This window comes from Trichoderma aggressivum (assembly GCF_033847375.1).
Source record: "Trichoderma aggressivum f. europaeum strain CBS 100526 chromosome Unknown scaffold_037, whole genome shotgun sequence".
In the NCBI taxonomy this organism is placed as follows: Eukaryota; Fungi; Ascomycota; class Sordariomycetes; order Hypocreales; family Hypocreaceae; genus Trichoderma; species Trichoderma aggressivum.
Window position 1 is genome coordinate 280,170 of NW_026946403.1, and position 27,400 is coordinate 307,569.

Sequence of the window (27,400 nt, forward strand, 5' to 3'; positions counted from 1 at the left end):
GTGAGATGATGTTATCTGCTGCATCTGTCTCGCGACTGGCGAGCTAGGGGGCTCGTAAGCGTGATCAAGCCGCAGTGCTGCATGTAGCCGGCGTGGGCAGGGTGCTTCCAGCTCTGCGTGAATTGTGATCCAAGTTTCACTGTAAACCAATATAATCCGCCCCTGGGTCTGGGTGACGATAGTGGTTGGCCAGCCGGGAAACGATTGCCGATTAGCTCCAAGCCCATGTCGGTTGCTGCATGTATAGTGGCTGGGGACGGCTTGCTCGCTGGAGAAAGCTTGGCTTGGACCAGCTTCTGGGTGAAACGACCAAAGCATCTTCAGCAGCGAAAGGGTCGCTCCAGGGATCTTTAGCGGGGCTCATCGACCAGAGCCACAGCTGGTGGATCGAATCAGGTCTGGGAGCTTGCCGTGTATCCGGAGGAGCGCTGCGGAGGCTTCACCGTTCTCTCGAGCTTTGCTGTTCTGGCCCTTTTGAGCTAAAGACGCGCCGCGCGCCGCAGCGAACGTGGCTTGCCATCTGAGGCCGGGCTTGCGCTAATGGGAATAGGAGTTGGGCAAAGGATCCCTCTTTGAAGCTATTGCCATTCAGTGACTCGGCCTGAAGCTATCAGCGAGAAGATGCTGGAACGTACCATGGAGTGAGGATTTGCAACGGGAATCTTGTTCTCTGGGAGTGGGAGTGGAAGTAATTCTGTGGCAGGCCGGTGAATGAATGGTGGAAAGTCCATGCGGTCGCGGACTATCGCAAGTTCCGAAAGGTGGCCGGTACATCCGACATGTACTCTCGACACCTTGATGACTGCCCATATGCAGGGCTCTGGCTTCTATGACGAGCCCATTGCAATTGTGGTGCGTCAGGCTGCAGTATATTAATCCCCGCGAGCTCAACAATTAAGCTTATCCGGCCGTTGCAATAGTCTGTGAGACAGCTGCCAATGACTGAGTATGATCTCTGTAAAGCCCGAGTTCATTAACCGGGCCCTAAGATGCCAGATCCAAGGTCCAGGCACCTCATCATCAACACAACAAAACTATCACGAAGTCGTTGTGAACAATTTTTCATATGACGGCGCTCAACGCTCTCTCTTATTCATTTCATCTACATACAACACGCAATAGCTGGCTTAAACATCTAGATATCCTCCCACCAACAAAATCACCTTCACATTGTGTCCCCGATAAACATCCGTTTCTATCTTGGTCCTCCGAACCTCCCGTCGTTTAATCGAGCTTGATGCTCCAGTTTTCTCCAACGCGAACTCCCACGCGGTTGATGACTGCGTAATAAGCTCCGTCGGCAGCGTGGTAGTCCACGTTGGCAGACCAGGTGCGTCCTTCTGATTGGACTTGCACCTCCTGTCGATTCCACACATCAGGAGTGCCACCGACAATGATGATCTTTTGCACATGGACATCTCGCATAGCCTTGAGCCACTTGCCGGGCTTGATCTTCCTTGTGTCGCGTCCCTCAGCATCGGTCGAAGAGAGGACATTGGGCGTCAGGGTGAACTTCCGGTAGATGTATTGTCCGTCCAGATAATCGTAGCTATCACCATCATCGACGTACAGCTCTCCCTCAGCCTCGCCATTCTTGGAAACGGAGATTACTAGAGTGTAGTCGTCGAAACGCATGAGAGCGCTTGAGCGACGGGGAATATCACGGCGCGTGATGACGTGACCTCCTCGGATCAACATTGGTATGCGATCAATTGGAGCGTCAAGAGTGACGTGCTTGCCCTCTTGCGTCTTCACCGTCTTGTACGTAAAGTAATCATAGTAAACCTCATCGTCGGGGATCCAGATGTCGGCGGAGTACTTGTCTTTCTCTGCAATCGGCTTGACGAGCAGACCAGTAGATCCCAGGAAGAATTGGTCATCAATTGCCAGGCCTCCCTCCGAAGAAGGATGCGTCCAAAACATTGGGCGGAGAATAGGACTGCCATCGCGATTTGCGTAGAAGAAAGTAGTATACCATGAGGGAAGGAGTGAGTATCGGAGTCGCAACGCTGCAGTCGCAATGGCAGTGTATGGATCACCCAGCAGGTATGGCTCACGGCGACGAGTGTCGATGTGAGCGTGGGCTCGGAAGAATGGGTAGAACGCAGCCGTCTGGTACCAACGAGTAATCAATTCGCTTTCGGGATCTCCAAAGAAGCCAGCGACATCAGCACCGGAAAATGGAAATCCAGAAATGCCCTGGTTTATAAGCATGGTAATAGAGGTCTGGAGGTGGCCCCAGTCCGCCAGATTATCGCCCGTCCACATGGCGCCGAAGCGCTGAGAGCCAGAGAAGAAAGCGCGAGTAAGCACAAAGGGGCGTCTGAACTCGCCCTTCTTACGGCTCTTGAGAGCTTCAAAGGTAGAGTGGTGGTAGGTCATTCCGTTCAGGTTGTGAACATCTCGGTGCTCCCAATCATCAAAGTGAAGGTTGTCCTTGGGCATGGTAGTCTCAGGGCCATGGAAGACTGAGGGCTCATTCATATCGTTCCAGATGAAAGTATTCTCCATCGTACCATTGAAGTTCTCGTACTTGTGTAGAGTCTTCCACCATTCGCGAGCCTTGGGGTTGAAGCAGTCAATCCAGTTTGAGAGGCCGGGCCAGCAGTCGCCCTCATAGATTTTGCCGTCCTTGTCGTGAACGGCAAGATCCAAAGATTGGAGTTGCTCATTAATCGGGTAGTTGTCGACTCTCTTGATGTGGGGATCGATAATGACCACAAGTTTTCTGCCATGGCTGTCCAGCTGCTTGCCAATGCTAATGGGGTCAGTGAACGAATGAGGATCAAAGGTAAAGTACTTGATCTCATCAGTGTACTCGATATCCAGCCAGATGACATCGTAGGGGATCTGCCACTTGTCAAATCGGCGGTCCACGTCCTTGACGTCATCTTCGGAAATATAGTTCCATCGGCACTGGTGATATCCGAGGGCAAATTCTTGAGGCATAGCGGTAGTTCCGGTCAGCTCGCCATACTTCTTGGAGATGTCTTGAGGAGTAGGGCCCAAGAAGACAAAGGTGTCAAGAATACCAGCCTCAGAGATCCAGTGAGTTTGAGTACTGCCTGGGGCTTCGGCATTCAGACTGAGAGGGTTGCTGCTACCCTTGGTCTTGATGATATCAACCCAAGTATCAGCAGCATTGAGCCACAAGAGACCAACTGAGGAATCTTTGCGGTGAGCTTGCATGAAGGGGATTGATCCGTAAAGAGTCATAGGGCTATCGAGAATGTACTCAAAGACGTCGGCATTATACATGCGATACGGCTCATCGTAGTTGCCCTCGCCGCCTCGGGTCTGCTTCAAAGAGAGAGGTCCAGTGTGCTCAGGGATACCGTAGACATGCTCGTATCCATGGAACGAAATATCCAGGGCGACACTTTCAGGGCCACGAGGCTTGGTATCTGTACTTCCACCGAAGGTTTCATCCCACCAAGTGCCTTCATCTTCTTCAGGGTTCTCCTCTCCCTCGGGCCTTTCGATCTTTGGTCTCCAGTGCTCGAAGTTGAACAGGCCACGCTCGTTGAATTTGATGTGAGAAGCACCGTCTCTCCTGAAATCGATGGCAAAGGGCGACAACTTGATGACGGCCTCAAATTTGCCCTCAGGGCCGTACTGGACATTGATCTGGGAGTCATCCTGGTGGACAATTTCGGCCTTCAGATCCGGTTCCAGGCCGCCAACAATGGACCATTTAGCGGCCTCATTGTAGCGCTCTTTTCTTGCGACGCTGCCGTGCCTCAGCTCAATATCCTTGTTCTGGCGTCTCTCCTCGTCAATGGTGACACGAGCAACACCCGATTGGAGGAACGAGATTGTAACCGGCAGTCGGACCTTTTCGCCCGCGGCATTGATCGATTTGAGGATGACAGCCTGGATCTGGCCGTCTTTCAGAGAAGGCGAGCCGAGGGTGACCTGATAGGGAGAGGTCCACGTCGAGCTCTGGGAAGCCGCTTTATCCGCATAGTCACGGTTTCGTTTGCAGAACCCAGCCTGGGCGCACTTTTTGAAGTCGTGTTCCTTGACAGCCACTGGACACTTCATCATCAGCAAAAGAATCTAGATGGAAATTCATCTTTCATCGTACAGGCTGGCCCAATTAGGCATACTAATGCACTCAAAAGGCTGAGGAGTGCCGTCCACTTCCAGGACAGCCCCATCGTCGACCTCATGACGAGGGCGAGGTTGGGTAGGTAAACAAATCAAGGGCGTGGTACAAAAAGTGTCGTTCAAATGCAGGCAATGGCAAGCCACATTAGTTCTCGGGCAGATCAGTAATACACAGCCTCATCCAGACAGTCAGCTGAGGCTATGCGATGATGCTGGTGATAGAATCCCTTCCAGAGGAGTATCTGACACCGTTAGGATTGGGAAACGTGGAGTCGAGGTTAAGCTGTCCGTTTTGACCTCCTCGACAGCTCTCAATCGGGCATAGGCTAAGATTAGACACGTTCCGCTCCCAGGCCCGACCGCCATTGTTGGAGGGGTCTGCCTCTTTAGATGCACTATATTCAACAATGCGATATAGCAGACGGGTTATGCTCATATCGTACCCTTTTATCCAGCACAAGCCAAGGGCTGGATTGACACTGTACACCCAGTATCTGGGGATGAGTGAGGCTTCTGCTTTCTTTGGTGGTTTGATGAATTGTGTTGGCCACCAGTGTCGATTGTCTCGACCTCACGAGCAACCTAATAGTCCAGGTATTTCCTGTTGAACTGTACGTACTTGGGACCCCTCACCCCATACGAGTACTACCATGGATTTATTTTCGGCATCAAACGTCACAAGCCCCTCTCTGACACGGTTGTTCTGAAAGCCCTCGTATACATAGTCGAGAAGAATTCAGTCCAAACCTAACGCACTGTACAACTGCCAACTGTTCTCTTTTTTTTTGGCTTTCAAGGTTTTCCCCCCCGAACCAACACCAGCAAATCACCATGCCTGAACCCCACCACGAGGACCCCGCTTCAGGCCCAAAGTCCACTCAGGAGATCCCGCAGCCAAGGGAACAACAGCGACACAACCCGCTACTGAGGTGGACAACGGTAACCCTCCCCCCACCAATTTTCTTCGTCCCGCTACTGCTTCTCGCCGCCTTTTATCTTCTCTTTTCTTCCTCTCCTCCTCAAGTCCAACAATCTTGTTCACTTCAGCACATCCCGCCACTCCAACCAGCATCCTATACCCCTCCTTCCGCTCCAAAAACAGTCGCCATGGCTTCCACCGAGCAGACGTGAGAATCACCCCGCCATCTACCCCTCCATCGACAAAGTTTGTGCGGGAATCTAACCCACTCGATAGCTTCATTGCCATCAAGCCTGATGGTGTTCAGGTAAGCTGCACTTGATACTGCTCCTCTCGTTGTCGATGCCTTCTCTTCTAACCTTTTTTACTACAGCGTGGCCTGATCGGCCCCATCATCAGCCGCTTCGAGAGCCGAGGGTAAGAAATTTCAATCGACCCCTCCATGCGATCGACAGAAATTGACAAGATGATAGCTTCAAGCTGGTTGCCATCAAGCTCACCCAGCCCGGAAAGGAGCACCTCGAGGCCCACTGTTCGTCTTCCCAACCGAATGCCGCTTAGGAGCACTGTTATTGACTGACTGTCACCTAGACGCCGACCTCAAGGGCAAGGGCTTCTTCGATGGCCTCGTCAGCTGTAAGGATCCAACCAATATCGAGTAAATCAGGCCCCGAGCTGACTTTTCCTCAATAGACATGAACTCTGGCCCCATCTGCGCCATGGTCTGGGAGGGCCGTGATGCTGTCAGGACCGGCCGCAGTATGTTATCCCGACTTCTTACCCTGTGACAATTCACTAATCCATTCATTCAGCCATCCTCGGTGCCACCAACCCTCTTGACTCTGCCCCTGGCACCATCCGTGGCGACTTCGCCATCGATATCGGCCGCAACGTCTGCCACGGCTCCGACTCCGTCGAGAACGCCAAGAAGGAGATTGCCCTCTGGTTCAAGGACGGTGAGGTCGTCTCCTACAAGGCTTCCCAGTTCGGCTGGATCTACGAAAAGGAGTAAAGTGTTCTTTTATGACAAAAGCTCTGAAGCAGCTGTAAAGCTTTACAGTCACTGTACCGTTGAATAGGTTGCAACAGGGTAGAAAATAAAAAAAGAAATGCTGAACTCTTGTTTCTTCGCGTTCGTTTACGGCCTTCGCGCCAGCGAGGACTTGATTCTAACCAGTATGTTTGCGAACCATGGCGTAGCCCAAACGCTGCCGACGATTCGGACAGGCAGGAGGGCCTTCGTTATTGCGTAGGCTAAGGCGACCTCGACAAGGATCTTGTACTTTTGCTCTCCCTTTTCCCATCGCTGTATAGCGTCCTCCACGTGTGCGTCTTGGCTCGCGGTCCCAGTCGTAAGCTGTGGAGATGTGCTGCTGTCCTCCTGCCCAAAGCCAAACCAGCCCTTTCGCTTAAAATACTTCTCAAACCTGTATACCCCTCCTTGCACGTACTCGCCAAAGTGCTCCGTCATGTACGAGATGGGCACGTACGTGGTGTAGTGAAACAGGGCGAAGAGCCCAAACAGAGGCACAATCGCCGTCAACTCGTGTAGAATCATGAACGAAACGACATGCGAAACAGGGGCGTTGCGGAGGCCGTTTGTGTATTTTTGCAGGCGCCTTGGGAGCCTGGACGTCAGGCGATCCAGACGCGATATGCCGCTCGCTTCGGTGGACTGGGGCCGGATGGAGGAGCGCAGGTGGAGCGCAGGAGGGCGTGACCGGAATGGCGGACGCCAATTGAAGGGAATGCGAGCGCGAGACATGGCAGACAGAGGCGGGTTTTGTGACGGAAGCAGGTTGTTGGAGGCAAGTTTTTGGACTGCGATAAGCACTGAAGCTCGAATCGTGAGCTAAGGAGGTACCTTGTGGGAATAGGTCGCTGTAGTGGGGTTTGAGTGCGTCGAAGAGCCTAAAAGCCCCAGCGTTTTGTGACATGAATCATATCCATGGATCTCCCTTCTGAACGCCGAAGGCTGTATTCCGTAAATATCTTAGTAGGTATGCAATTTGAGAGAGAAAAATAAAATACAAGGCTCCGTTTTAACCCATAACGTGAATCTCAAACGTTATATTCTCTCATGATGCCCGAAAAACAAAAAAAAAACGCCATTTAATTCTCCAAGTTGAGGTGTCTCCGTCCAGCAGTGTCAACTGTAGTCCCTTTAGCCTAGCCCACCCATGATGCCCCTATCCCTGTATTCGTATAGCAAAGAACGCCCGAGCCAAAGTATCTGTGCCAATCCGTGTATAAATCGTAGTTCTCGTAATCTTGTAGTAGCCTATCGACATTTCATCTGCATTTTGGATGATTAATTTACCTTCAACCAAATTGCTGCATGTTATGGGTGACTTACCATCCAAGGCGTGCTTCAGGCATCAGTCCAGCAGCGGGACATTGTCGTTGAACAGGTCTTGGTTTTGGGCCAAAGATGGCTCTCCCGCAATCTTCTTATATGGCGTTCCCCTGTTGCTGATTTTATTGTACAGGCTGCTTCGTCCTCCAGCAGCTTTGATCCATTGGTAGCAAGCAACAAGTCTTTGCGCCATGACTGTTTGTGTGTGGTGGTGGTGGTGATATTTTGGATTCGGCAAAAGATGAGGAATTTTGCAGGGATGATGGCCGCGATACCAGTCACTTATTTTCTTTGAATAATTGCCTGTCGATGGTGTCTAGGTACTGTATGATGAAATATCAAGGCACTTCACAGATAGGACAGCTTATATATAGATGCTTGCCATCACATCACGCAAGGACTATGTCGACGCATAAAAAAGGGTACCCCCTCGGTTTCCTGCACAGCCCCTGAACAGTTTGGTTGGGCTCTGGAGTTTGCCCCAATGTTTGCCCAGGCCATCATACATGGAGAGCTTCACTTTGGCTCGCCATCCGAATCTGAAACGAGAAACATGCCGGGGCTCCTGGCGCTTCTGGACTGATTCGCCCCAAAGTGCCGGGGACCCTGACGGAGGCTTTTGGCCAATCAATGCTGCTGACGGTGCAGACCGGGGCAAATCCGTTCGATAATCATGAGCACACCTCGAGATAATGAAACGCTATCGCGCAACCGCTCCAAGCTAAGCCTCCATGAAGGCCGTACAAATAGACAGCGAAGCCTCTCTCGACGTTGCGGTGAAGAGTCGGTAAGACACACTGTTCGTATTTTGCTGCAGCGGGTAAGATCTTGGTATTGTTACCCAATGTCGCAAACTTCACAGCGGCAAAGGGATATCGCGGCTGGTGGTGATAGGCGCGCGGCATCGAAACAGCTGATTATGGCAGCCACAGGGCCGTAAAAATAGAGACGAGACGATGTTTGTGTTTTCGTACTCGTACTCGGCCGGCTCGCTTCTGTGTTGCCTCATGTTATGGGATTGAAACTTGCTGTCCAAACATTTTCCTTCCAGGAGGCCGCCCTCAATTATTCATGCGTCTATCAATAGCCACGCCGCATAACGGATGTCATAACGCCGTCCGCTAAAGCGCCTAGACACATACACATGTAGATCGAAGACGGCGGTTGATAGGAATGAACGTTTGAGTTGAGAGCATTTTCATTATAATCACCAAACTGCTCATTGTGCCTCCACCATTTCGATTTTTTGCTGGTGAAATTGATTGCACAAGTTGGCGACCATCAGATGATTCGAAGCAAGCTAACTCCTACATAATGTCTGCTGTAAATCAAACACCTCTGCGATACACGTTCTTAATGTGCATTAGCAGTAACTATCCCTGTCGTTTAGAAACGCGTCATCTAAACCAATCGCCGAATTTTGGTGATACTCAGGAGCCAATTTCGCTGCAAATATAGAGTGATGGCGTTTTCCATCAGTGTCTCAGTCTCTTTTGCTCGTCCACCTCACCAGACTCGGGCTCACAGCCACACACTGGCGATGATATCATGATCGAAACCATTAAGAGACAATCACCTGATGCGGCCGCTACACGTCCAAGTTGCTCCTTTGTGATGCTGTTGAGATCCTCCCATGGGCGGTGAGCTTGCCTCTTGGTTGCCGCCTTCCTCGTGAAGCAACATCTTTGACCGCCTCCAGCACAAGAGATTCCGAGTTTGGAAAGCATCAAGACGCCTCCGCCTGCTCGAAACTACGCCGGCACGCTCACATCCGATGTCACCTGCACACTTTGCGGCCTCGAGACACTCTTTCTTCCCTCTCCCAGCACATCTCTTGCCCCAATGGCCGGTGATGCTTCCTCAACACAATCCCAACATGACGAATTATGGCGGTGAAACAGATTGCTGCTGGTCTATGACCATGTTGTCTCTTCTTCAACACTTCTCGCTTGTTCCAAACTTCTACTTTCTTTCCAAACCCTCCACTCATTTGTCTGACAGATCCAGCAAAGCTTCAACTGTTCTAGCCACTCCAGCTTGATTCTCATCATTCGTTCTTTGTTCTCACAGCTATTCACTCGTCTTGACAATCTGCTTGATAATGGCCATCTTCAAGCTCGCTGCCGGCCTTGTCGGTACCATCAGCCTCTTCAAAGCTGTCCAGGCCCAGCAATTCCGCAATGAGGATCTCATCCTTTGTGATTGTGGAATTGGAGACAACCCTAACGAGCCGGAATGGTCCACCTCTCGCCAGCTGAACTGGTACCAGGACATCAACTGGCCAAGTTCTGCGTACAAGTATCCTGACGCTCCCGACATGGCCGTTGAAATCCCCTTCAAAGAGGGTTGGTATCCCTGGGTTCCCGCGGGTGCAACTGCCACCATGCCTAATGGTGATGTCTGGACGGCGTATATTGAAGATGGCACTCCGGACGGCTTCAAAGCTGGAAGTGCAGTCACCACCAAAGAGGGTGGTCAAATCCTCAACTGCTGGGCTTACCGTGGTCGTCCCGTCAGTGCTGCCCTCAACAAAACCGTCAACCACGACGCCATCTGCTGGAGTGCCTTTGTTTGCAATCGCGACAACCATCCGCCTCCTCGCCCTGCGGATATGGGCTCCCAGACTTCGACGCTGACCACGTCTTCTGCAGCCCCTTCTACCACCTTCTTTTCTCAGCCACCCCAAACAGTTGTCCCTACTCCGAGCCATGGTGGCCAGCCCGTGCCAACTTCCACTCCTCACACCGGCCAGCTTGCTATCTATTCCACTCTCAGTCCTCGCTTCATTAACTGGCAAAACACTTGGGGAGCATTCATCAACAATTTTGTCTGGGACCAAACCACTGGCAACTGTGTTGGCGGTCCCATCAAGGGACAAGGCTACACCATCAATGTTGAGTGTGCGGGAGTCAAGGTCGACGATGATACTCACATGACGCTCCTTCTCATCAAAGCCCTCCGTGACGTCGGCCTCAAGAGCTTGTGGTTTAACCAGAATCCCGTCATCCCTGGGATCAACGGAACCAATGTTACCGCACCCAGCTGGGTCGTCATGCCAGAAGCTTTCACCATCAGAGCCACAGACTTGTCCACCCGCAAGGTTGTCGGCTATCTGTCATATGACACCAAGTACGATGGCTTCCTCAGTGGCCCATGCTCGGCATGCGAAACCGCCCGCTTCAACCCGGACTTCTTCAACCCCATCATTTCCGCCGTCCAGGGCAGCTATCCGGTGTACAACAACTTTACCATTGAGGCTCAGTGCAGCCCTTGGATGGCCTGCGCCTAAAAGCACCTCGCGCTTGTTGTGGTCTATTGGTAGCTTTCAGCATCTGTATGTATCAACCAAGTTCTATGACTTAACCTGTTGTCATTATCTATCGAATTGGTCGAGGAGGACGAAAGGACATCTTTACGCTACTTGCTCAATGCTATAGATGTATGTATGTTGCTCTAATACAAACTCATTTTGTTCACCTACTCTGTTCATCTGAGCATCCACCTATTTGGTCGCATTGTAGTTGTAAACAAGCGCTTACCACTTGTCTGTATGTTCCATCATATACATGCATGGATTTATGTACGCATGTCTGTATGCCCTATTTGAAATATGTGACGTTGATCGCTTCTGCTCCATTTCCCTCACGCATCTGAGCCGTCTGAATAGTAGTCGAATGCCTTAGGAACTTGAACAGGCTTGCCGTTAGAGGCGTCAGGATCAGCCTCTACCTCCAGCACAGGTTTAGTTGCCACGTTAATCGGTGGAGGTTGGATGCTTGGTAAAGAATCCTCCTGCCTCAGAACAGAAGTCATCTGCCTCGCCCATTCCCATGGCCTCTCATGCCCACCCGGAAGACTATTGAAGTACTCCCACCCCATGACACCTCCGAACCGCTCATGACGACCTCGGAGCAAAGTCAGGACGGCAGAGAGAAACTCCCACATGACAAACCCGCTGCCATTGGCTGGATTTGTAACAAGCCCAATAACGACCTTTTCGATGGGCCAGCCTTTTCGTATGATCATTTCGTACATGATGGGGTTGTTCATATCACCCCAGCCACAGTAGAACTGAGCATTGTACCACGAGATTTCATGGCCGCGCATGACTTCCAAGGCCTCGTAGTCGAAGCCGCTAAGGTTACTCCTGTGGTCCAGGAGAGCGGCGGCGACGGGTGCGAGCGTGATGAGGAAGCCCTTGCCAAAGTCGCTTCTTAGACGGTCAATGAGCTTAACGACGCCGCCCAAAGACATTTCCTCTTCGACGTCGAGGTCCAGGCCGTCGAGGCCACGCGCGCGAATCATGTCTCGCAAGGGAAGATAGTATCTTTCGAATTGCGCGTCAGAGCCGTCGAGGCGCGTGTATGAGCCTTTGGCGGCTCCGCCGAGCATGCCCAGGACTTTGACGCCGGAGGCTTGGAGGATGCGGAGCTCGGCCCAGAGGGTTTCGAAGCGGGGGTGGTGAGGGGGGTGGTCGTTGAGGGTGATGTGGTTTGGGTCCTCGTTGAGGTGGATGGCGGCGAGGATGAGGTGCGTTAATGAGATGCCGGGCTGGGTGAGGAGCGGGAGGGGAGAGATGGGTTTGCCGGCGGAGTCATGGTGGGTTTGGTAGTAGGTGATGATCCTGGGGAGAGGTTTCGCGCCTTGCGGTATTGGAGGCATTTGAAGATGGAGATGTGGATGAAGCGGAGCGAGATGTTGGAATAGCAGTGAGTATGCAAAGGGATGGAGTTGAGATGGCGGGTTGTCCAGCCGGTGCGAGCTCTGGTGGGGGGTGGCAGGACCCCGCTATCGAGAGAATGCACAGCCTGGTGAGCTTGATGGGAATCTATTGGGCAACATCATATCACATGCACGCGGCTGACAAGTACGTACAGATATTGAAGAAGATGATGATGCAGTCTAATAAGCCCTGCGATTTTATTTATAATCCAGTTCAATCTACCTTGATATATCCAAGGCTTCACCAACTAATACATGTACATCGCCAGCAATGACACGGGTATATAAGCCATGATACTTCTTCAACCCCAGCGTCACAAGTTCGAAAAGAAAATGATCAAGTCAGCATTCTTGAACCTATTCCCCAAATTCAAGCTTTATCCCAGCTCTTGCGTGCCGCTCCGTCAGTCACCTTATTTCCCCTGACTGTACTGCCCAGGCATCGTCCAGGGTGCCATCCAGCAAAGAGGAGCACTGCCGCCGCCACTGGCGCAAATTCCAAGCAAGCAAAGTAAGTCTCATTCGACTGTATGGATTCGTTCAGTCCCTGAGCCGTCTCTGCAAGCCTGAACACCGTTCGCAGATACACCAAAATCGTCACGGCAGCGAAGACGAAAGCAAAGGTATCGAGATCGCGCCGACGAAGAGCGCGTCTGGCACGCCACAAGAAACGTCCCGCCACTACAATGAACACACCGATGGAGAAGACTTGGTAAGCCAGACCGCCCAAGAGAATGTTGTTGGCAAATGTCGGGTCTTTGTGCTTTGACTCTTGGCTGCCGATGAGAGCGGCTCCAGCCACCTGGGTAATTGTTGATATGACGTCGGACAGAACAAAGAACCACATGATGACCTTGGGCGAGAGAGAGGAGTACTTGGATCCCACTCGAGAGATGAGGGCTGACAGAATCGTGTATATCCCCGCGGCGAGGAAGACGGGCGCGGTGACGATGAAGAAATAGTTGAGGATGAAGAAGATCAAGTTGTAGGGGTCCTTCTTCGCCGAGAGAGAGCGTGCGACGTAGCCAACGATTTCGAAGAAAAGGCCGACGGAAAAGGGGAAGAACCACCAGCTCCTGTAACGGGTTGTCTGGGCCAGATGGATTACCAGCATGAGTGAGAACCAGACTGCGGCGAATGCGGCGAGGGAGAAGGACGGTGTGTAGCCATAGATGATGACTGGTACATCGTGTTTGCCGTTGGGATTTGGGAAGTTTGGATCGACATAACCGTGGGCTGGTGTCGCTGTGTTAGTCTACTCGATTTGAGTAGGGGAGATTCAGGAACTTACAAGTTGCTGCGTTTGCGCTCATGGTAATCAAAAGAAGTTTTATAATGTAATAGCAGATGTAAGAATTGAAAAATTGTCAAATTAAGAATTGGAAGAAAAGTTAAATAAAGTTGTTCATCTTCTGTCTTCCGATCTTGTCTTTTGGGAGAGCATGTCCATCTTATATCCTCCAAGTGTAGGAGCAGTTCAAGGTGGCATTTTCCGCTTGCCCAGCCACAAACAAGGACCAGAGATCTAAACTCATCGACAATCTATGTTTCCAGCTGCGCCCTCGTAAGCATAGTTCTAGAATTACGCGTACGAAACGAATTAGGCAGATGAACCCGCACGGGGCTGGCCATAAGTGCCGCGATCGTGCTTCTAGTTCTGCATGGTCAGAATCGCGGTCTTTGGCATCTTCCGCGTTCCTGAACACCGCTCTTGCGGCCATTAGTTAGCGACAACTAGCCTCTCTGCGGATACAGTTCAATTCCTCAAATCGAACATTGCAGAGAGTTGATTAGTAAATATCGTATATTGTAATGCAGATAAACATCCAACACTACAATCGGTGAGCATCACTTCTTATAATTCCACCGTCAACCATATCGGCAATCATCTGACAACGTGCCGCTCTCAGTGGAGCATCTCCGTCGGTCGTCGGTGGTCCACATCGCCGATTGGTGTCCCGTATCTGCTTCAAAAGCAGCCGCGGCGCTGAATCAATTTCCGCTTGGAGCAATGCTGGGCTGTCCTTTGGGGTTTTGGCTAAGCCTCAGGGCTGAAGGCGTTGTAATAGGAGAGCGTTCAATTCGTCATGGCGGCTTCTAAAGGCGCTGCAAGTCGAGCGCCAGACGGTGAAGGCAGAGGTTAGTACCATGTGGCATGAGAATGCGGATTATCCGATTCATATAGAATATTTCCATTGATGCCACCATCACCCCTGATCGATTCACTGTCATAGAATTGTCAACTTTAGCAGAGATCGAGTTATTCACACGTTACCCAAGTCAGACACCGTAAGAGTTCACATGCTGGCATTTTGTAATTGGAACAATTTGAGCTGCTTGAACGCTCGGGGCCCCGCTTCTGGTCGAGTAGCTGATTCCGAATTTTGCCGCAACTTTTCCGAATCAAGCTCAGATTGCTTCACTGAGCTCATGAGCTTCAGTCTCCCAAACCCTTCTGGAACATCGCTGCGGCGATGGCATCCAAACGATCTCTAGTGTCGCGAAACGGGCATCTCCGTCTGCTGACGGCGCCGAAGCCCCCCGTCGTTTCATCAGTGTGTCCATTCTGCTCGCTCTCTCCGGCATCTCGAGCAGTCAAGTCTCGATCAAGGCCAGGTCTCAAGTCTCAAAGATGGCAATCGACGCCGTCAGCTGCGGTTCTCGCCTCATCAAATGCTCGCAGTGAACTTGAGAAGACTCTTATAGAGCTCCAAAGGAAAATTCCGGAGCTGCTCAACATCTTGAGGCTGCAATTGGCTCTTCAAGGATTGCGCCAGGCGCCTGGCCGGGAAGCGATAAGAGTTGCGATTCTAGGCATTACCAACGGTTCGGAGGGAAAAGACGCCGCGCGAAAGGTTTTGAAAGCACTCATCGTGGATCCATTGGTTGATGAGCAGGAGTGGGAGAAGAGGCTTGACGAGCATGACACCAGCAAGCCATTGATCATTCGAGTCGGGCCCAGTCAAGGACAGACTACTCGCTTGGAATCATCCAAGCGCAACTTACCGGATGTGTTGGAGGTTTCTTCCGCAGAACTAAATGGACTCAATCTCGAGCTCCTTCTAGTGGATGCAGCTGTGCCTGTTAACGGATCAGGCCTGGCTACCGTTCAATCGCTTGAGGAGGCCGTCCTCGTCCCAGCTATTGATTTGGATTATGCCGATGAGCATGCTACTCCTATGATAGCGCCTGTTCACCAAACACTCTTGGTGGCCGATGGACTAACTGGAGCTGTTGCAATTTCTGGGTTACCGATACTTGATTGCGCGGATACAATCACTGCCGCTGTCAATCTGAGGGGGTTCTCGAAGGAACAGCTGGGGGCCAACTTCACAGTAATCGATACCTCGTTGGCGGAGGAGGCCATCAAGTTATTCCGCCAGGGTCCTCAAAATGCCATGTCGTACGAGCAGCGCTGGTCTGCGAGCAATCTAGGCCTGTTAGTCGCATGGCTCAAAGCCGGCCTCAAAGCCGCTGACGATGAAGCGACTAAACCAGCCGTTCGAAAGCTCATTGCATCAGTTTTACAAAGCGCCCTCTCGGCGATTGAGACCGAGTCCACGAGCAGAAAGTTGTCGCGCGAGTTGTCTCACTCAATGATCAGCCCCGAAATGCGTGTCATGAACGAGGGTCTTTCGAAATGGGCGCAGAGCGCACACGCCGAGCTGCAAGAGCAGCTTGACTTGGCCTTCTCGGGACGCCGTTGGAGGAAGTTGGGATGGTGGAAGCTGTTTTGGCGCGTGGATGATGTTGCGATGCTGACAAACGAGATCTTGAGCCAACGCTTCTTGCCTACCTCGGAACAAGAGCTGGTGTATCTCGCTGGACGGATTGCCCAACTTCAAGGCGGAGCTGGACAGTATTCGCAGCCTACTTCCTCTCGCGAGGCTCTTCCTGAGGGGCCGTCAGTTGCCTCTGCCAAAAACGAGCAGGTGATTCCCGTTGTCCCTCGATCACATCTTCCCAAGTGGCCAGGACACATTGCGTTTACGCGACGCTACATTCAGAACGAGACTGTTCCTGCCCTTCAGTCACTGGCTCAACAATTGGTTGTCCAATCCTTAGCCACGTCGTCTGTCACATCGTGTCTAGCAGCACTACTATATGTATCGTCATTTTCATCCACGATATTCGAGGCCGGTGCCGTGGCAGCTCTCGGCGTTGTGTACAGCCTCGGTCGAATGCAGAAAAAATGGGAGACTGCTCGTGAGTTTTGGGAGGGCGAGGTTCGGGAAGAAGGCCGCAAAGCCATCAGAGCTGCGGAAGAGAGTGCCGGAGAGGTCCTCGACGGGGTTCAACAAGATAAGCTGTCGGCTCAGAGAATCAAGGAGTTGGAGCAAGCCAGTGAATTGGTGGCCAAGGCGGAAGACGCGCTGGCACGGCTAAAATAGGCATTGACATTGTGTACGAATATGAGCAGGAATAGACTTTGTACGAGTATGTGACACATGTATATCTAGATGATTAGCTCTGGAAACGAAGCTCAAAATAGTTTGAGCCTCGCTCAGCCGCGCCTATCCTGCGTAACTTCAGACTGCCATTCCGACTACCCACTTTGCCATGGTATCTTTCGTCGCTCTCAGCACAACATTACCTTGTATTGCCACAATATTTTTTTCTCTCTCTCTTTCTCTCGTATAGAAAAGCACGGAAACCCATAGATCCTTAAACGCCAAGCCCATGCTTCCCCCTCATCACGACACACAATAATTTCCCTCCCTTTGCACTCTGTCTCGCAGAATAGAGAGACGACGCTCTTTACCGGCCACGACCACCGCTGGCACGGGCACGGCTGACCGTCGCACGACCTCTCGCCAGACCAACACCCCTACCCCGTACGTTGCGGCTGCGGAACATGGGCGCGTTGCGAAGCATGTCGGGCACGATGAAGAAGCGGACGTGAGATCCTCGAATGTAGACCTGGTCGAGGTGGGAGACGCGGCCGTCGCGAGCGGTCACGGTGATGTCCTTGAGCTGGACGTTCATGTTGTCCTCGGCTAGTGAAATGAAATGTGTTAGTTTTCGATTATTATTAATTTGCGCGCGAGGGGCCCGCACATCGAGCCATTGGGAGGGGGAGTGAGTGTACCTTCGAGGAGCTTTCCGCGGTATGTCTGGCCCGACGTGATTTCGAGGGTGATGATGTGACCCTAGACTACTATGTGAGCGCTCCCATCCATTTCGAGGACCAAAGGCAAAAAGCAATCTTTGGCAGCGTGGAAATTACGAACCTGTGCCTCATTGAGGAGCTTGATCGGGATGCCAATGGTGGAAGTCATTGCGGCGGTTTGCTGGGGAGTAAAGGAATGTCGCAATTCTGGAGCTATGGATGGATAGCTTGAAATTTGACCTTTACAAGACCCTGGCTTATGATGGCGGGTTGGCTGGTGTTTAGGTCGGAGGTCTGCCTGAGGTGGCCAATTGTTTATCCGCCCTCCGGAGCTGCTCTCGGTGAAATCTGGTGCCTGGCAAGCCATTACCGAAGAAATTCCGTGCATGAGATGGAATTACAAGCATGAGATATCAATACAACTTAAATGGACATGTTAAGACACTGCGCAATGCTGCAGTTCTATTTATTCTACTGGTTCAATGAATTTGTCAAGAAATTACGCCGTATCCGTCGTTGGTGTCGCCACAGCTGACACCACAACTTGCGCTGTCTGGGTATCACTCCCCTTCTTCTGCTTCTTGGATTTCCCTTCCAGCATCTTTCTCTTCTCCTCCTTGCGGGCCTGCTTGTCCAGGTTTCCAATCGTCTTCTTCTCGTTTCCACATGGCCATTTAGCCATGGCCGCAGCCTCTGCTTCCTCGTCCCATTCACACGGCAGGATAGCAAACACTAGGTAAGAAGTGTGGGTTTTGAGTTCGCTCTCCGGTCTGTGAACAAGCCGTCCCTGCATCCAAGGCTTCTCCATATCGTCAACAGCTCCATTGGAATTCGAAGGCTGGTTTTCGCGGTTAGGAGTGGAGTCAAGGTCCATTTCGCTGTCAGGCCCCTCGACCCCTGTCTGTAGCGCCTGGACTCTCTGGGTCTCCTTATTCCTGTCGGCAAGGCTTTTGAGCTTTGTTACAGCCTCCAAAACATCCGCGGGAGAGGAATTGTATCCTTTCTCGGTTGGGTAGTTTACTCCAACCTTTTCTCTTGATATGTTGATCTTCTGATTTGAAATCTCCACCATGTCCACATCTACCCAGCCCAAGGTTCTCAGCTCCGTGACTGTTCGGGTAACCTGTTCTATGCAGGGCGAAAATGTGCAAATGTGGACGCTCTGCTTGGGATCTAGTGGCGATACCCAATTGCTGTCCGCCTCAGCTTCTTCGCCCCCCTTCTGGAGTTTTCGCCTGGAAAGGTGATGTAAAGCCTCCCAGGGAGCAGGCAGATCCAAAAAGACAGCCGTCGCATTGGGCGACTCGCCGTTGACGTTGAATCCGTCGTTGTAAACATCACGATGTGTGAGCTTGACAAGGTCGTCTAGCCCGTGATGTCCAATTTCCACCTGCATCTTCTCATATCGCGATTCGTTGAATTCAAAGCTAAAAACTTTCCCCTTTACATCGTCCGCGTCTCGTGGGTATCCGTTGTAAACCGCTCTCACGGATGCATGAGTAAAGCTTCCGCTACCAGCTCCAGCCTCGATAATTCTGGTTCCGGGTCTGGCTCGTATCCTATGGAGGATATAGCTGTAGTCTGGTGTATATACAACTTGTGTTCTGTGGGGTAGACTAGTAGTCCAGAGCTCGGGGGTTGGCCGCAAGACATAGATAAAGCCGCTCGGGGCTGTAACAGCCTTCTTTACTGGCGCGTTGGCAGCCGTGGAATCATCGTCATCGTCCTGGCTGGCTATCGGTGTATCTTCGTCGGGAGCATCTCGTCTCCGCTTCTTGCCCCGCGAGCCCGTATCGACATTCGACGCGCGGACTTGGGAGCCCCACGGCACATCGAGCAATGTTGAGTGAGGATAGGAGCCGAAGCGGGTATTTAATGTTGCACCCTCGAGGTAACCGTCGACTGCACCTGTTGACTTCTCCAGCGTCAGCGGCAGGAAGTTGTCGCGCGATAAGCTGATAATGGCGAGTGTCCCGGCAGACGTCTTGTCGCCGGGCACCAGAAATGTTGACGGCTTAGCCATTGTCGAATTGACTGCTTTGCAACTCGATTGAATGTCGTCGGGAAGATGGCAGAGTGTGGTGGCAGAAACGAAGTCTACCCAGACTTGTTATCCGTATCGCAAAGAAAAAAAAATATTTCCCCAGGCAGTCACAAGCTACTGCTACGGTGATGGCTGGCGCTGATTTCCGCGGCGGAACGGCGCCGTGCCCCGCCCTTTCTTCCAGATGCAAACTGCCGGTAGGGGGCCTTGATTCTGGGCTATTATGGGGAGGGGCACGCCGGCTCAATACCCTGGCGATCATGATTGATTGGGATTCCATTGGAAAGGTGCAATGGCTCCGATGCTGTGAATTGGAAATTTGCATGGGCGTTTTGCGTGATTTTGTTCTGGAGCATTTATATAGGTCGAGCGACTCTATGTGCTTCTGCCGGTAGCAGAGCAATGTAGGGTTCAAAGATTCAACCGAAGTTTGATTCAGGCAGTTGGGCCGGGAATAGCCTTGTATTGAACCGGCTGTCACAGCTTATTGTCCTTGCTTGAATACAGGCAGCCTCTGTAAAAGCCCGGTTATATGGATTAGATGTTTGATAATAAACAGACAGGGGCTGGATGTTTACTGCATTTATTAGTTTGCAACGCTATTAAACTCTATGCAGCATTATAGCAGCTCCTTGGGTCATGCCAAGTCGAGAAAAGGATGTATGGACTAATCCACCTAGAGACACCTGGTGAATTCAGAGAAGCTTGATCAATATGGCCAAGGACATTTTTGATGGCTTTACATATGGTTTTTCCCTCAAAGATTTTGAAACAATAAGGCATGGAAGGCTTTTGCATTATTCTTCTGTCCAACACTGAGTCTAGAAGCCCTGGAGGTGCCGCCATGGGCTCAGGGCATCGAGCACGCTAAAAAAAAAAAATTAGCGGCAGATCTCATGCTTCCACTCCGCGACGCTAAGGAGGGGCATTTCTGCAAGGGTGTGGTGAGACTGCAAGAGTCACTATTGTGTTCAAAGCTTCGTGTCGCATTCGTGCTCTGACTCACCTGATCACCTCGGTGATGCCCTCTTGTCCTTTGTGTCCTCGTCCTCTTCCTCTTCTACCCTAGATCTGGGCACCGTCTATATATGAATCTCCTGCGTCTCGTCGCCCGACCTCGACCTCGACTTGGACCCCGCCTCCGTTTCTGCGACGCTGCAAAGAACCACGTCTCCCTCTGTCGAAGATTCTCGCTCGCTGCCATGGAGTCTCTGAAGCTCCATAACTCATTGAAGCCCGGTGCGCCGGTGCCCTTTGTTCCCATCAGGTCTGGAGAGGTGTCCTGGTACGCCTGCGGTCCGACCGTCTACGACTTGAGTCATCTGGGACATGCGCGCAACTATGTCTCGACTGATATTATCCGGCGCATTCTACACCACTTCTTTGGCTTCAAGCTCAACTTTGTCATGAACATCACGGACATTGACGACAAGGTATGGAGAGCCGTTCGGGCCAATATCGCATTGACTCAAAGCTTAACACTCTGTTAGATCATCATCAAGGCGAGAAGACAGCGATTACTCGAAATCGAAAAGAGCAAAAACTACTCCAAAGAAGAGCTCGCAAAGCTGACACGTGCGGCCTTTAAAGCGTATGCGGCCAGCAGCCTGCCATTGCTGGTGGAAAATGGAAGCGATTTGGACGAGACGACTTATATTGCTCAACGAGACGCTTCGTATGGCAAGATCCTCACCGGTGGCACCTTGGCTGGAGAGGGAAAGCCGGGAGATGCCGAGGCCAAAGTCAAGATGCACATCAGCAACATGGATGCTGCGGCAGAAGCTCTCAAGAACGGTTCGATATTCCCCGGAGCCGACGAAATCTTCCTCCCTTATCTCGACTCTCTCTATAAGGAATCCGTCGATACACGCGACCAGACCATGTTTACAGACTTAACCAAGAAGATGGAAGATCTGTTCATGGCCGATATGGATGCGCTGAACGTTCTCAGGCCGGATCACATCACAAGGGTGACCGAGTATGTTCCCCAGATTGTCAAGTTTGTGGACCAGATTGTGAACAAGGGGTTCGCATATGAGTCCGAAGGGTCTGTCTACTTCGACATTGGCGCTTTTGAAAAGGCAGGCAATTCTTATGCCCGTCTACGTCCTGAAAGCAAAAACGACAAAGCTCTCCAAGAAGAGGGCGAGGGATCTCTGTCAAAGAACTTGGGAGGCAAGAAGGGTGCTGGTGATTTTGCCCTCTGGAAAAAATCAAAGGCTGGAGAGCCCTTTTGGCCCAGCCCATGGGGTGACGGTAGACCTGGCTGGCATATTGAGTGCTCAGTCATGGCGTCTGATATCCTAGGCTCCCAAATGGATATTCATTCTGGTGGCATCGACCTTGCCTTCCCTCATCACGATAACGAGCTGGCCCAGAGTGAAGCTTACTTCTGCGAACATGGCAAAGGCGAGCATACCTGGGTCAAGTACTTCCTTCACATGGGACATCTCTCCATTTCGGGGTCCAAAATGTCCAAGTCCTTGAAGAACTTCCAGACCATCCAAGACGCATTGGCAACCAGCTACACACCACGAAGCATGCGCATCGTCTTTTTGATGGGCAAATGGAATGACGGCGTCGAAATCTCACCAGACATGAGAGCTCAAGCTGATAACTGGGAATCGACCATCAGCGTAAGTACAGATCATCGCCCAACGGTAGTCGAATTTATCCCCTAACTAACCATACTTGACATAGAATTTCTTCACAAACACAAAGTCATGGCTGGCTGAGGCGGGCATCGAGAGCGGCGTAAAGTCACTCAGCATTGGCTCCGACAAGTCTGCCACCGGTCTCCTTGCTGAGCTCGAACAGGCCAAGAAGGATGTCGAGGCGGCGCTCGCAAACTCAATTGATACCCCGCGAGCAATGCTGGTCATCTTGAAGTTGGTTAACACCACCAACAGTTATCTCAAGGACAACAAGGACACGGATCTCACTGAAGTCGAGGCTATTGCTCGCTATATTACCAAGTTGGTGGGCATCTTTGGCCTTGATGCCAATGCTCAGCCTCCCTACGAAGGCCTTGGCTGGGCCTCTGTGATTTCTGAGAACACAGATCCCGAAACTGCTGTCAAGCCCTATGCTGAAGTGCTCGAGAAGGTCAAGTCAGATATTGGCGCCCTCTCGCTGTCCAACGAGGCCGTCAGTACGCTTCTCTCAAGAGATCCTACCACGGAATTCCAAGCCATTGCTCAAGGAGGCTCTCGTGATATAGAGAGATTATCGCTGCCTTACTTGAGGGTAGTATCTCAGATCCGTGACGAGCTCCGTCGCACTGTCTCTTCTTACGATCCGCAAACCAAGAAGGCGATTTTGCAAATCACAGACCGAATTCGCGACCAGGACCTTACCAACCTCGGCGTTTATCTTGATGACCGGCCTGATAACCAGCCATCGCTTATCAAATTCGTGCCCGCTTCGGAACTTATCGCTGCTCGCGAGGAGAAGATTGCACGAGAAGCCGAGAAGGCAAGGAAGAAGGAAGAGGCAAGACTTGCCAAGGAAAAGGCTGACCAAGAGGCCCGAGAAAAGGCAAAGGTCCCTCCAGAGGAGCTATTCAAAAAAGATGAGCGTTACAGCGCCTGGGATGAGCAGGGACTTCCCACCAAGCTAAAGGACGGCAACGAGGTACCCAAGAGCCAGCTCAAGACGCTCAAGAAGGCATGGGATAGACAAAAGAAGATTCATGAGGATTTGAAGGCCAAGGGAGGCCTGTGATCACTTTTATCTATTTTCGTTTTGTTTTTGGATGCTAGATAGCAGCTAGATCAGCTTTAGCAGACATTTGTAGCTCTTCTACTAAGATGTTTCGATCATTGGAGTGTTGGAAACGGTTTCATGACATTTCATCAGTGGCCGGTCCCCCCCTAGCCGCACCCAACTTGACACTACACTGTCCTGTTTCTCTTGACTGACAGCGACAGGTTCATCTTGACAGCTGCGCCAGCTGGCAGCTGTGGCAACATTTGCCCGCACGTGATAGGGGGTTGAAGTTGAAGTACGGCCGTTTGTTTTGATCGTGAACCGTCGGCTTTTGCCAGCTGCAACTCGCAAACGCGCCCCAGCATCAGTTTTCATCTCCACGCATCGAGATTTCAGGCACATGGGCTTTTGAATCGGCTGTTTTGCAGATTCTAACTATCCGTCATCGACTATGAAGTTCGACAACTTCTATGTCTTGTACAAGCAAGACACCCGACTCTTGTTGTACTGGCTAGTCAAGACTTCAAACGGCATCCTCCAGTCCCTGGATGCCACTGAGGATGAGCCACCACTGGAGCAAAATTTCACAGGCCAGGTTACTGTCTCGGAACTCGTCTCCATGTCGGAGCTCATTGCGAAACACGATATCAAAATACCATCTGCGATATTTGGTTTGTTTCAGTCCGTGATCGAGTTACGCTCCATCTACTACTCTCAGTTTCAGCAGCTTGCATCCGTACAACCCAGCGAAGAGCTTGAAAGAAATAACTCGACGCACAAGCATTTCATCGATACTCTGACCAAAGCGTTCAACATCTTGGGCGGTGAAGAGTGGCTGGCCCAAGATCAAGAGAATCAGGCGAAGACCGGCGAGGAGGAAGCTAGCTCCAACATCTTCGCCACTATGAACAAGTTTTCAGTCTTAGATCTAGAGAGCGATCCAGAGAGTCATGAATCTCACGAAGAGTCCGACAAAGAGTCCAGCAGTGCCGCAAGTCCTCAGCAGAAACGACGAAGGCGGACCGGCAAAGGCAAACGAAAGAAAGGAAAGGGGAAGAAGGCACAGCGAGGGCGAAAGTCTTCAAGAGCAGCTGACAACCTCCTTGATGAGGTGCCGCTGGAAAGCTACCGCATAATCGAAGACAATGACATGACGGAGTATGTCATGGCAGTCCTTGCGCTGGCGAGAGACTGGATTCAGTTTCGATCATTCCTTCAGGATTTTTGGGCAAAGGTAGCCTACAAGAACCTAAATAGTGCAGTAGCAGCTACTGCAGCCAAAATCGCTGTGGCAATGGTCAAACAATCCGAGGCTACGATTTTTGTTGACTTTCCAGGTTACGAATCGTTTGAGATGATCATGCACACCCTCACGCGCGGAGACGTCAAGAAAGCAGAAAAGGAGTTTCGCCTTACCATCCATCCCTATAAGGGAGAGGGCTCGGCCAAAACCACTGAAGTGTCGCTGGATGTCAAGGAGCTTTTCCTTATCCACGCCTTCGAAGACCTCGTCGATTTCATCACGGATTATCAGAAGACAAGAAGCGGCAAGCCGACGAAGCGGATGCTTGCCCAGCTCGACAACTGGGATCCTACATTCAACATACAAGACGCAACCAAGGAGGCGAGAATCAAGTGGAGGCGCTGCTATACAATCAACTGGCTGTACGACCTTGTCAACGTCACCGCGTGTGCTGCTCTATTCGGTGAAGATCCCAAGGGAGAAGGCTTTGTGTTGGAGGAGGTCGACTGGTCCAACTCTGGGCCATTGAAATCCTTTCACAGGATGTTTGGCCTGATCGACTTTGCCGCAGAGGTTACGACGCTTGCAATGCAGAAACCCGGCACTGCGTTTAGTCACAAGATCCCGTCTTACCTCGTCTTCTATCTCCAGTGCATTATGGATGCCTGGACCATCTCTCGTGGATGGTCAATCAGCGGCGTAGAAGGCCATGTCATCATCGAGCCTCCACAAGATTTTCAACCGCGGCGTGATTTGAGCAAATTTCTCGGTCAAGGGAACTGGGCATCGTCGGGCCAGGGTTTCTTCCAAGCCACGTATCGGCTCAAATTGATGTACCTGCGCTTCCAAAACAGTGGCAAGTCGTTCGAGCACACGCTGGATTGCATCGGCGTTCTTGAGAAGCTCGGTGTTGAATTCGCCCAGGCGTTGGGAAAATGCAAACTCTTCCATCAACTATCACCCTTTCTGCCCTCTCGATTCGCGGCGACAAACCCCAACGGCGTGTGGGATTACTCTCCTTTTTTCTGCGGCGCCGGCTTGGCAGAAGGACTTGAGCTCACTTATCGAAGCATCATGGTTCTATGGGATAGAATGCGAGAGCCCATGCTGGTCCTTCACCTACACAACATGCTGGTGCAAAAGGGGTATCTTAAACAACCGATAACCATGTACGCTCGTTTGGATGCCCTGTTTGCCGAAAGCTTCTACACGGGAGGACTTCGCCCCGAGGAGAAATTTGTCGACGCTTTTCAAAGCCACGTTCACAAGATGGCGACTCGCAAGGAATTCCTTCAGGAGCGAACAAATCGGCGAGCAGCATCCACAGTCACTCGCACCCGTGACTTTCTAAAGCTCGTCATTCTACGCCTCTTCAAGCAGAAATCGACTCTGGTTCTCTATGCTGAGGCAGATTGGGACCCATCGCGAATCCCAGACAGCGAGGTCGAGCCGTGGTCGGCTCTGGGCATGATTCGGCTTAACCAGACGAGGCGCCTTCGCAACTCAGAGACTTGTGATTGGCAGATTGAGGAAACTGAATTGGTCAAGCGTGCTTATTCGACGGGCATGAATGAGCCGTTCATAACGTCTCTTGATCCAGTTTTTGAAGAGCTAAAGAATACCAGGCAGGCATTGCTGTCTCGGATGACGGTCTGCATACCAGATTGCGCTTCTACGAAGCTGTCCTGGCTCCGGAAGACCTGCAAGGCTCCAGTCAAGCCACGCGGTAACGAAGAAGGTAGAGAGGGCGAGTTCATGGCTGAAACGATTCTGAGTATGATTTGGAACGACATCCACGACGACATTTGCGGTGAAATCCGACCCATGTCGAGCCTCAACTATCTATGCATTACGGTACGAATTCTTCAGTATTTCGAACAGCTCGAGAAAGAGGCCAAAGACAGCGGCAGCGCCATGATCAGAGGTCTATATAATGGCATAGAGAACGGCGAAAAGTCGGGTTCCTTCAAAGGAGATAAAAGACTGCTCGTTTCGCTGCGTGCGCTCGACGGCAAGGACGACGAACTCCTGAAGACGATGGCAAAGGCGTTTGAGAAGTGTGGAGGAAGTCTAGCTGATTTCACGTACTGGCCTGAGGAGGATGGTATGGCCTTGGCTTTTGAAGGACCAGTGGTGAAGACTGAAAAGCCTGATTGTTGTGTGATGTAGGGATGGGGGTCGCATATGGATTGAGTGGAATTGGACCGTGCTAATATGGAATTGGTCATGATTCACTGAGCTTTTCATTTCGGAAACAATTTGCTTTGAGACGAGACGTAATTAGGATGAACGTTATGGCTTTATGCACTGAGTGGCTATACTGAAGAAGTTTTGAGAGTATTAGAGATGCCGACTTCGATTGAAGTGACTTTGTTTCACACAAGGCAGCAAGTCCAGCAGCCATCCTTTGATAACCAGAACGATTAGCACTAAATCGTGGAATGGAAGGTGAGATTAGGAGGAGGCTCACTATTTCCTTGGAAACCTATACAAAATCTCATTAGCAGCTGAGTTGAGCAGCATGAGTTCTATTCCCCTTGTACATACTCTATTAGAAGGACATGGCAGAGGTCCACTGAAGCAGATGTCGTAGCAATCTGGGTCACCCTGGCGATCCTGTAAGGGGGAAGCAACAGCAGCTCCCACAAGGAGTATGAAGAGAGGCGCAAAGAATCTCATATTCTCAAGTGTGATTTCTTCACTCGGATTATCACTGTAAAAATTGAAGATGGGAGATGCCCTCCAAAGGATTCAGGGGGGGGGGGGAGATGAGGTCTCTTATAGCACGAGTGTACGCATGGCTTCAGCTGAAAAGGCGTACATGTCATACTCCTCTCAGCCGCTTCGTATCGCCGCATGAGACAGCATTGAGACATGCAGCTCGCATATAGGAGGCAGCTGGAAGGTAGTATTACTTTTCCCATACTGTATACTATGTATTGCATACGCGAGATGCCGTTTTCAAGGGACAGCACTCGGTTTCTGACCCATCACTCCCTTGTCCATGCCATAAAGGACGAGTCGTTTAGGAAATATTCCGCTCACTGCATCAAAGAGCAGCAGGTAGTGTCTTTCATATCGAGTACTACCTGCTCCGTATAAATGCCTGAAAGAAATCGGGGTTCAGCTTCTTAGCCTCATTGCCAGCAAACATTTAGCCGACACCTCTAGGCCAGAATGTCATTGCA

The 27,400-nt window shown here is 51.3% G+C and overlaps 11 protein-coding genes across 11 annotated transcripts; 5 read left to right on the forward strand and 6 right to left on the reverse strand.

Moving 5' to 3' along the window:
* Positions 1 to 1,224: 1,224 nt before the first annotated feature.
* Positions 1,225 to 4,047, reverse strand: Triagg1_8006 (CAZyme family GH31; the record flags this gene model as incomplete). Its single annotated transcript, XM_062902805.1, has 1 exon — positions 1,225 to 4,047. The coding sequence occupies one exon, from the start codon at positions 4,045 to 4,047 to the stop codon at positions 1,225 to 1,227; it is 2,823 nt and encodes a 940-aa protein (XP_062753086.1).
* An 894-nt stretch (positions 4,048 to 4,941) lies between these two features.
* On the forward strand, positions 4,942 to 6,041 carry Triagg1_8007 (uncharacterized protein; the record flags this gene model as incomplete). The annotated part of the gene is made up of 7 exons (XM_062902806.1): positions 4,942 to 5,237; positions 5,306 to 5,336; positions 5,403 to 5,446; positions 5,503 to 5,561; positions 5,621 to 5,665; positions 5,723 to 5,788; positions 5,842 to 6,041. The coding sequence occupies 7 exons, from the start codon at positions 4,942 to 4,944 to the stop codon at positions 6,039 to 6,041; spliced, it is 741 nt and encodes a 246-aa protein (XP_062753087.1).
* A 126-nt stretch (positions 6,042 to 6,167) lies between these two features.
* Positions 6,168 to 6,794, reverse strand: Triagg1_8008 (uncharacterized protein; the record flags this gene model as incomplete). Its single annotated transcript, XM_062902808.1, has 1 exon — positions 6,168 to 6,794. The coding sequence occupies one exon, from the start codon at positions 6,792 to 6,794 to the stop codon at positions 6,168 to 6,170; it is 627 nt and encodes a 208-aa protein (XP_062753088.1).
* A 2,692-nt stretch (positions 6,795 to 9,486) lies between these two features.
* Positions 9,487 to 10,674, forward strand: Triagg1_8009 (uncharacterized protein; the record flags this gene model as incomplete). Its single annotated transcript, XM_062902809.1, has 1 exon — positions 9,487 to 10,674. One exon carries the CDS (start codon positions 9,487 to 9,489, stop codon positions 10,672 to 10,674), a length of 1,188 nt encoding a protein of 395 aa, XP_062753089.1.
* A 353-nt stretch (positions 10,675 to 11,027) lies between these two features.
* On the reverse strand, positions 11,028 to 12,047 carry Triagg1_8010 (CAZyme family GH18; the record flags this gene model as incomplete). Its single annotated transcript, XM_062902810.1, has 1 exon — positions 11,028 to 12,047. The coding sequence occupies one exon, from the start codon at positions 12,045 to 12,047 to the stop codon at positions 11,028 to 11,030; it is 1,020 nt and encodes a 339-aa protein (XP_062753090.1).
* A 430-nt stretch (positions 12,048 to 12,477) lies between these two features.
* Positions 12,478 to 13,420, reverse strand: Triagg1_8011 (uncharacterized protein; the record flags this gene model as incomplete). The annotated part of the gene is made up of 2 exons (XM_062902811.1): positions 12,478 to 13,343; positions 13,399 to 13,420. The coding sequence occupies 2 exons, from the start codon at positions 13,418 to 13,420 to the stop codon at positions 12,478 to 12,480; spliced, it is 888 nt and encodes a 295-aa protein (XP_062753091.1).
* Positions 13,421 to 14,581: 1,161 nt separating this feature from the next.
* On the forward strand, positions 14,582 to 16,498 carry Triagg1_8012 (uncharacterized protein; the record flags this gene model as incomplete). Its single annotated transcript, XM_062902812.1, has 1 exon — positions 14,582 to 16,498. One exon carries the CDS (start codon positions 14,582 to 14,584, stop codon positions 16,496 to 16,498), a length of 1,917 nt encoding a protein of 638 aa, XP_062753092.1.
* Positions 16,499 to 16,865: 367 nt separating this feature from the next.
* On the reverse strand, positions 16,866 to 17,386 carry Triagg1_8013 (uncharacterized protein; the record flags this gene model as incomplete). The annotated part of the gene is made up of 3 exons (XM_062902813.1): positions 16,866 to 17,104; positions 17,197 to 17,257; positions 17,339 to 17,386. 3 exons carry the CDS (start codon positions 17,384 to 17,386, stop codon positions 16,866 to 16,868), a joined length of 348 nt encoding a protein of 115 aa, XP_062753093.1.
* A 330-nt stretch (positions 17,387 to 17,716) lies between these two features.
* Positions 17,717 to 19,240, reverse strand: Triagg1_8014 (uncharacterized protein; the record flags this gene model as incomplete). The annotated part of the gene is made up of 1 exon (XM_062902814.1): positions 17,717 to 19,240. The coding sequence occupies one exon, from the start codon at positions 19,238 to 19,240 to the stop codon at positions 17,717 to 17,719; it is 1,524 nt and encodes a 507-aa protein (XP_062753094.1).
* Positions 19,241 to 20,463: 1,223 nt separating this feature from the next.
* Positions 20,464 to 22,984, forward strand: Triagg1_8015 (uncharacterized protein; the record flags this gene model as incomplete). Its single annotated transcript, XM_062902815.1, has 3 exons — positions 20,464 to 20,694; positions 20,752 to 21,897; positions 21,962 to 22,984. The coding sequence occupies 3 exons, from the start codon at positions 20,464 to 20,466 to the stop codon at positions 22,982 to 22,984; spliced, it is 2,400 nt and encodes a 799-aa protein (XP_062753095.1).
* Positions 22,985 to 23,420: 436 nt separating this feature from the next.
* Triagg1_8016 (uncharacterized protein) lies at positions 23,421 to 26,381 on the forward strand (the record flags this gene model as incomplete). The annotated part of the gene is made up of 1 exon (XM_062902816.1): positions 23,421 to 26,381. The coding sequence occupies one exon, from the start codon at positions 23,421 to 23,423 to the stop codon at positions 26,379 to 26,381; it is 2,961 nt and encodes a 986-aa protein (XP_062753096.1).
* Positions 26,382 to 27,400: the final 1,019 nt, after the last annotated feature.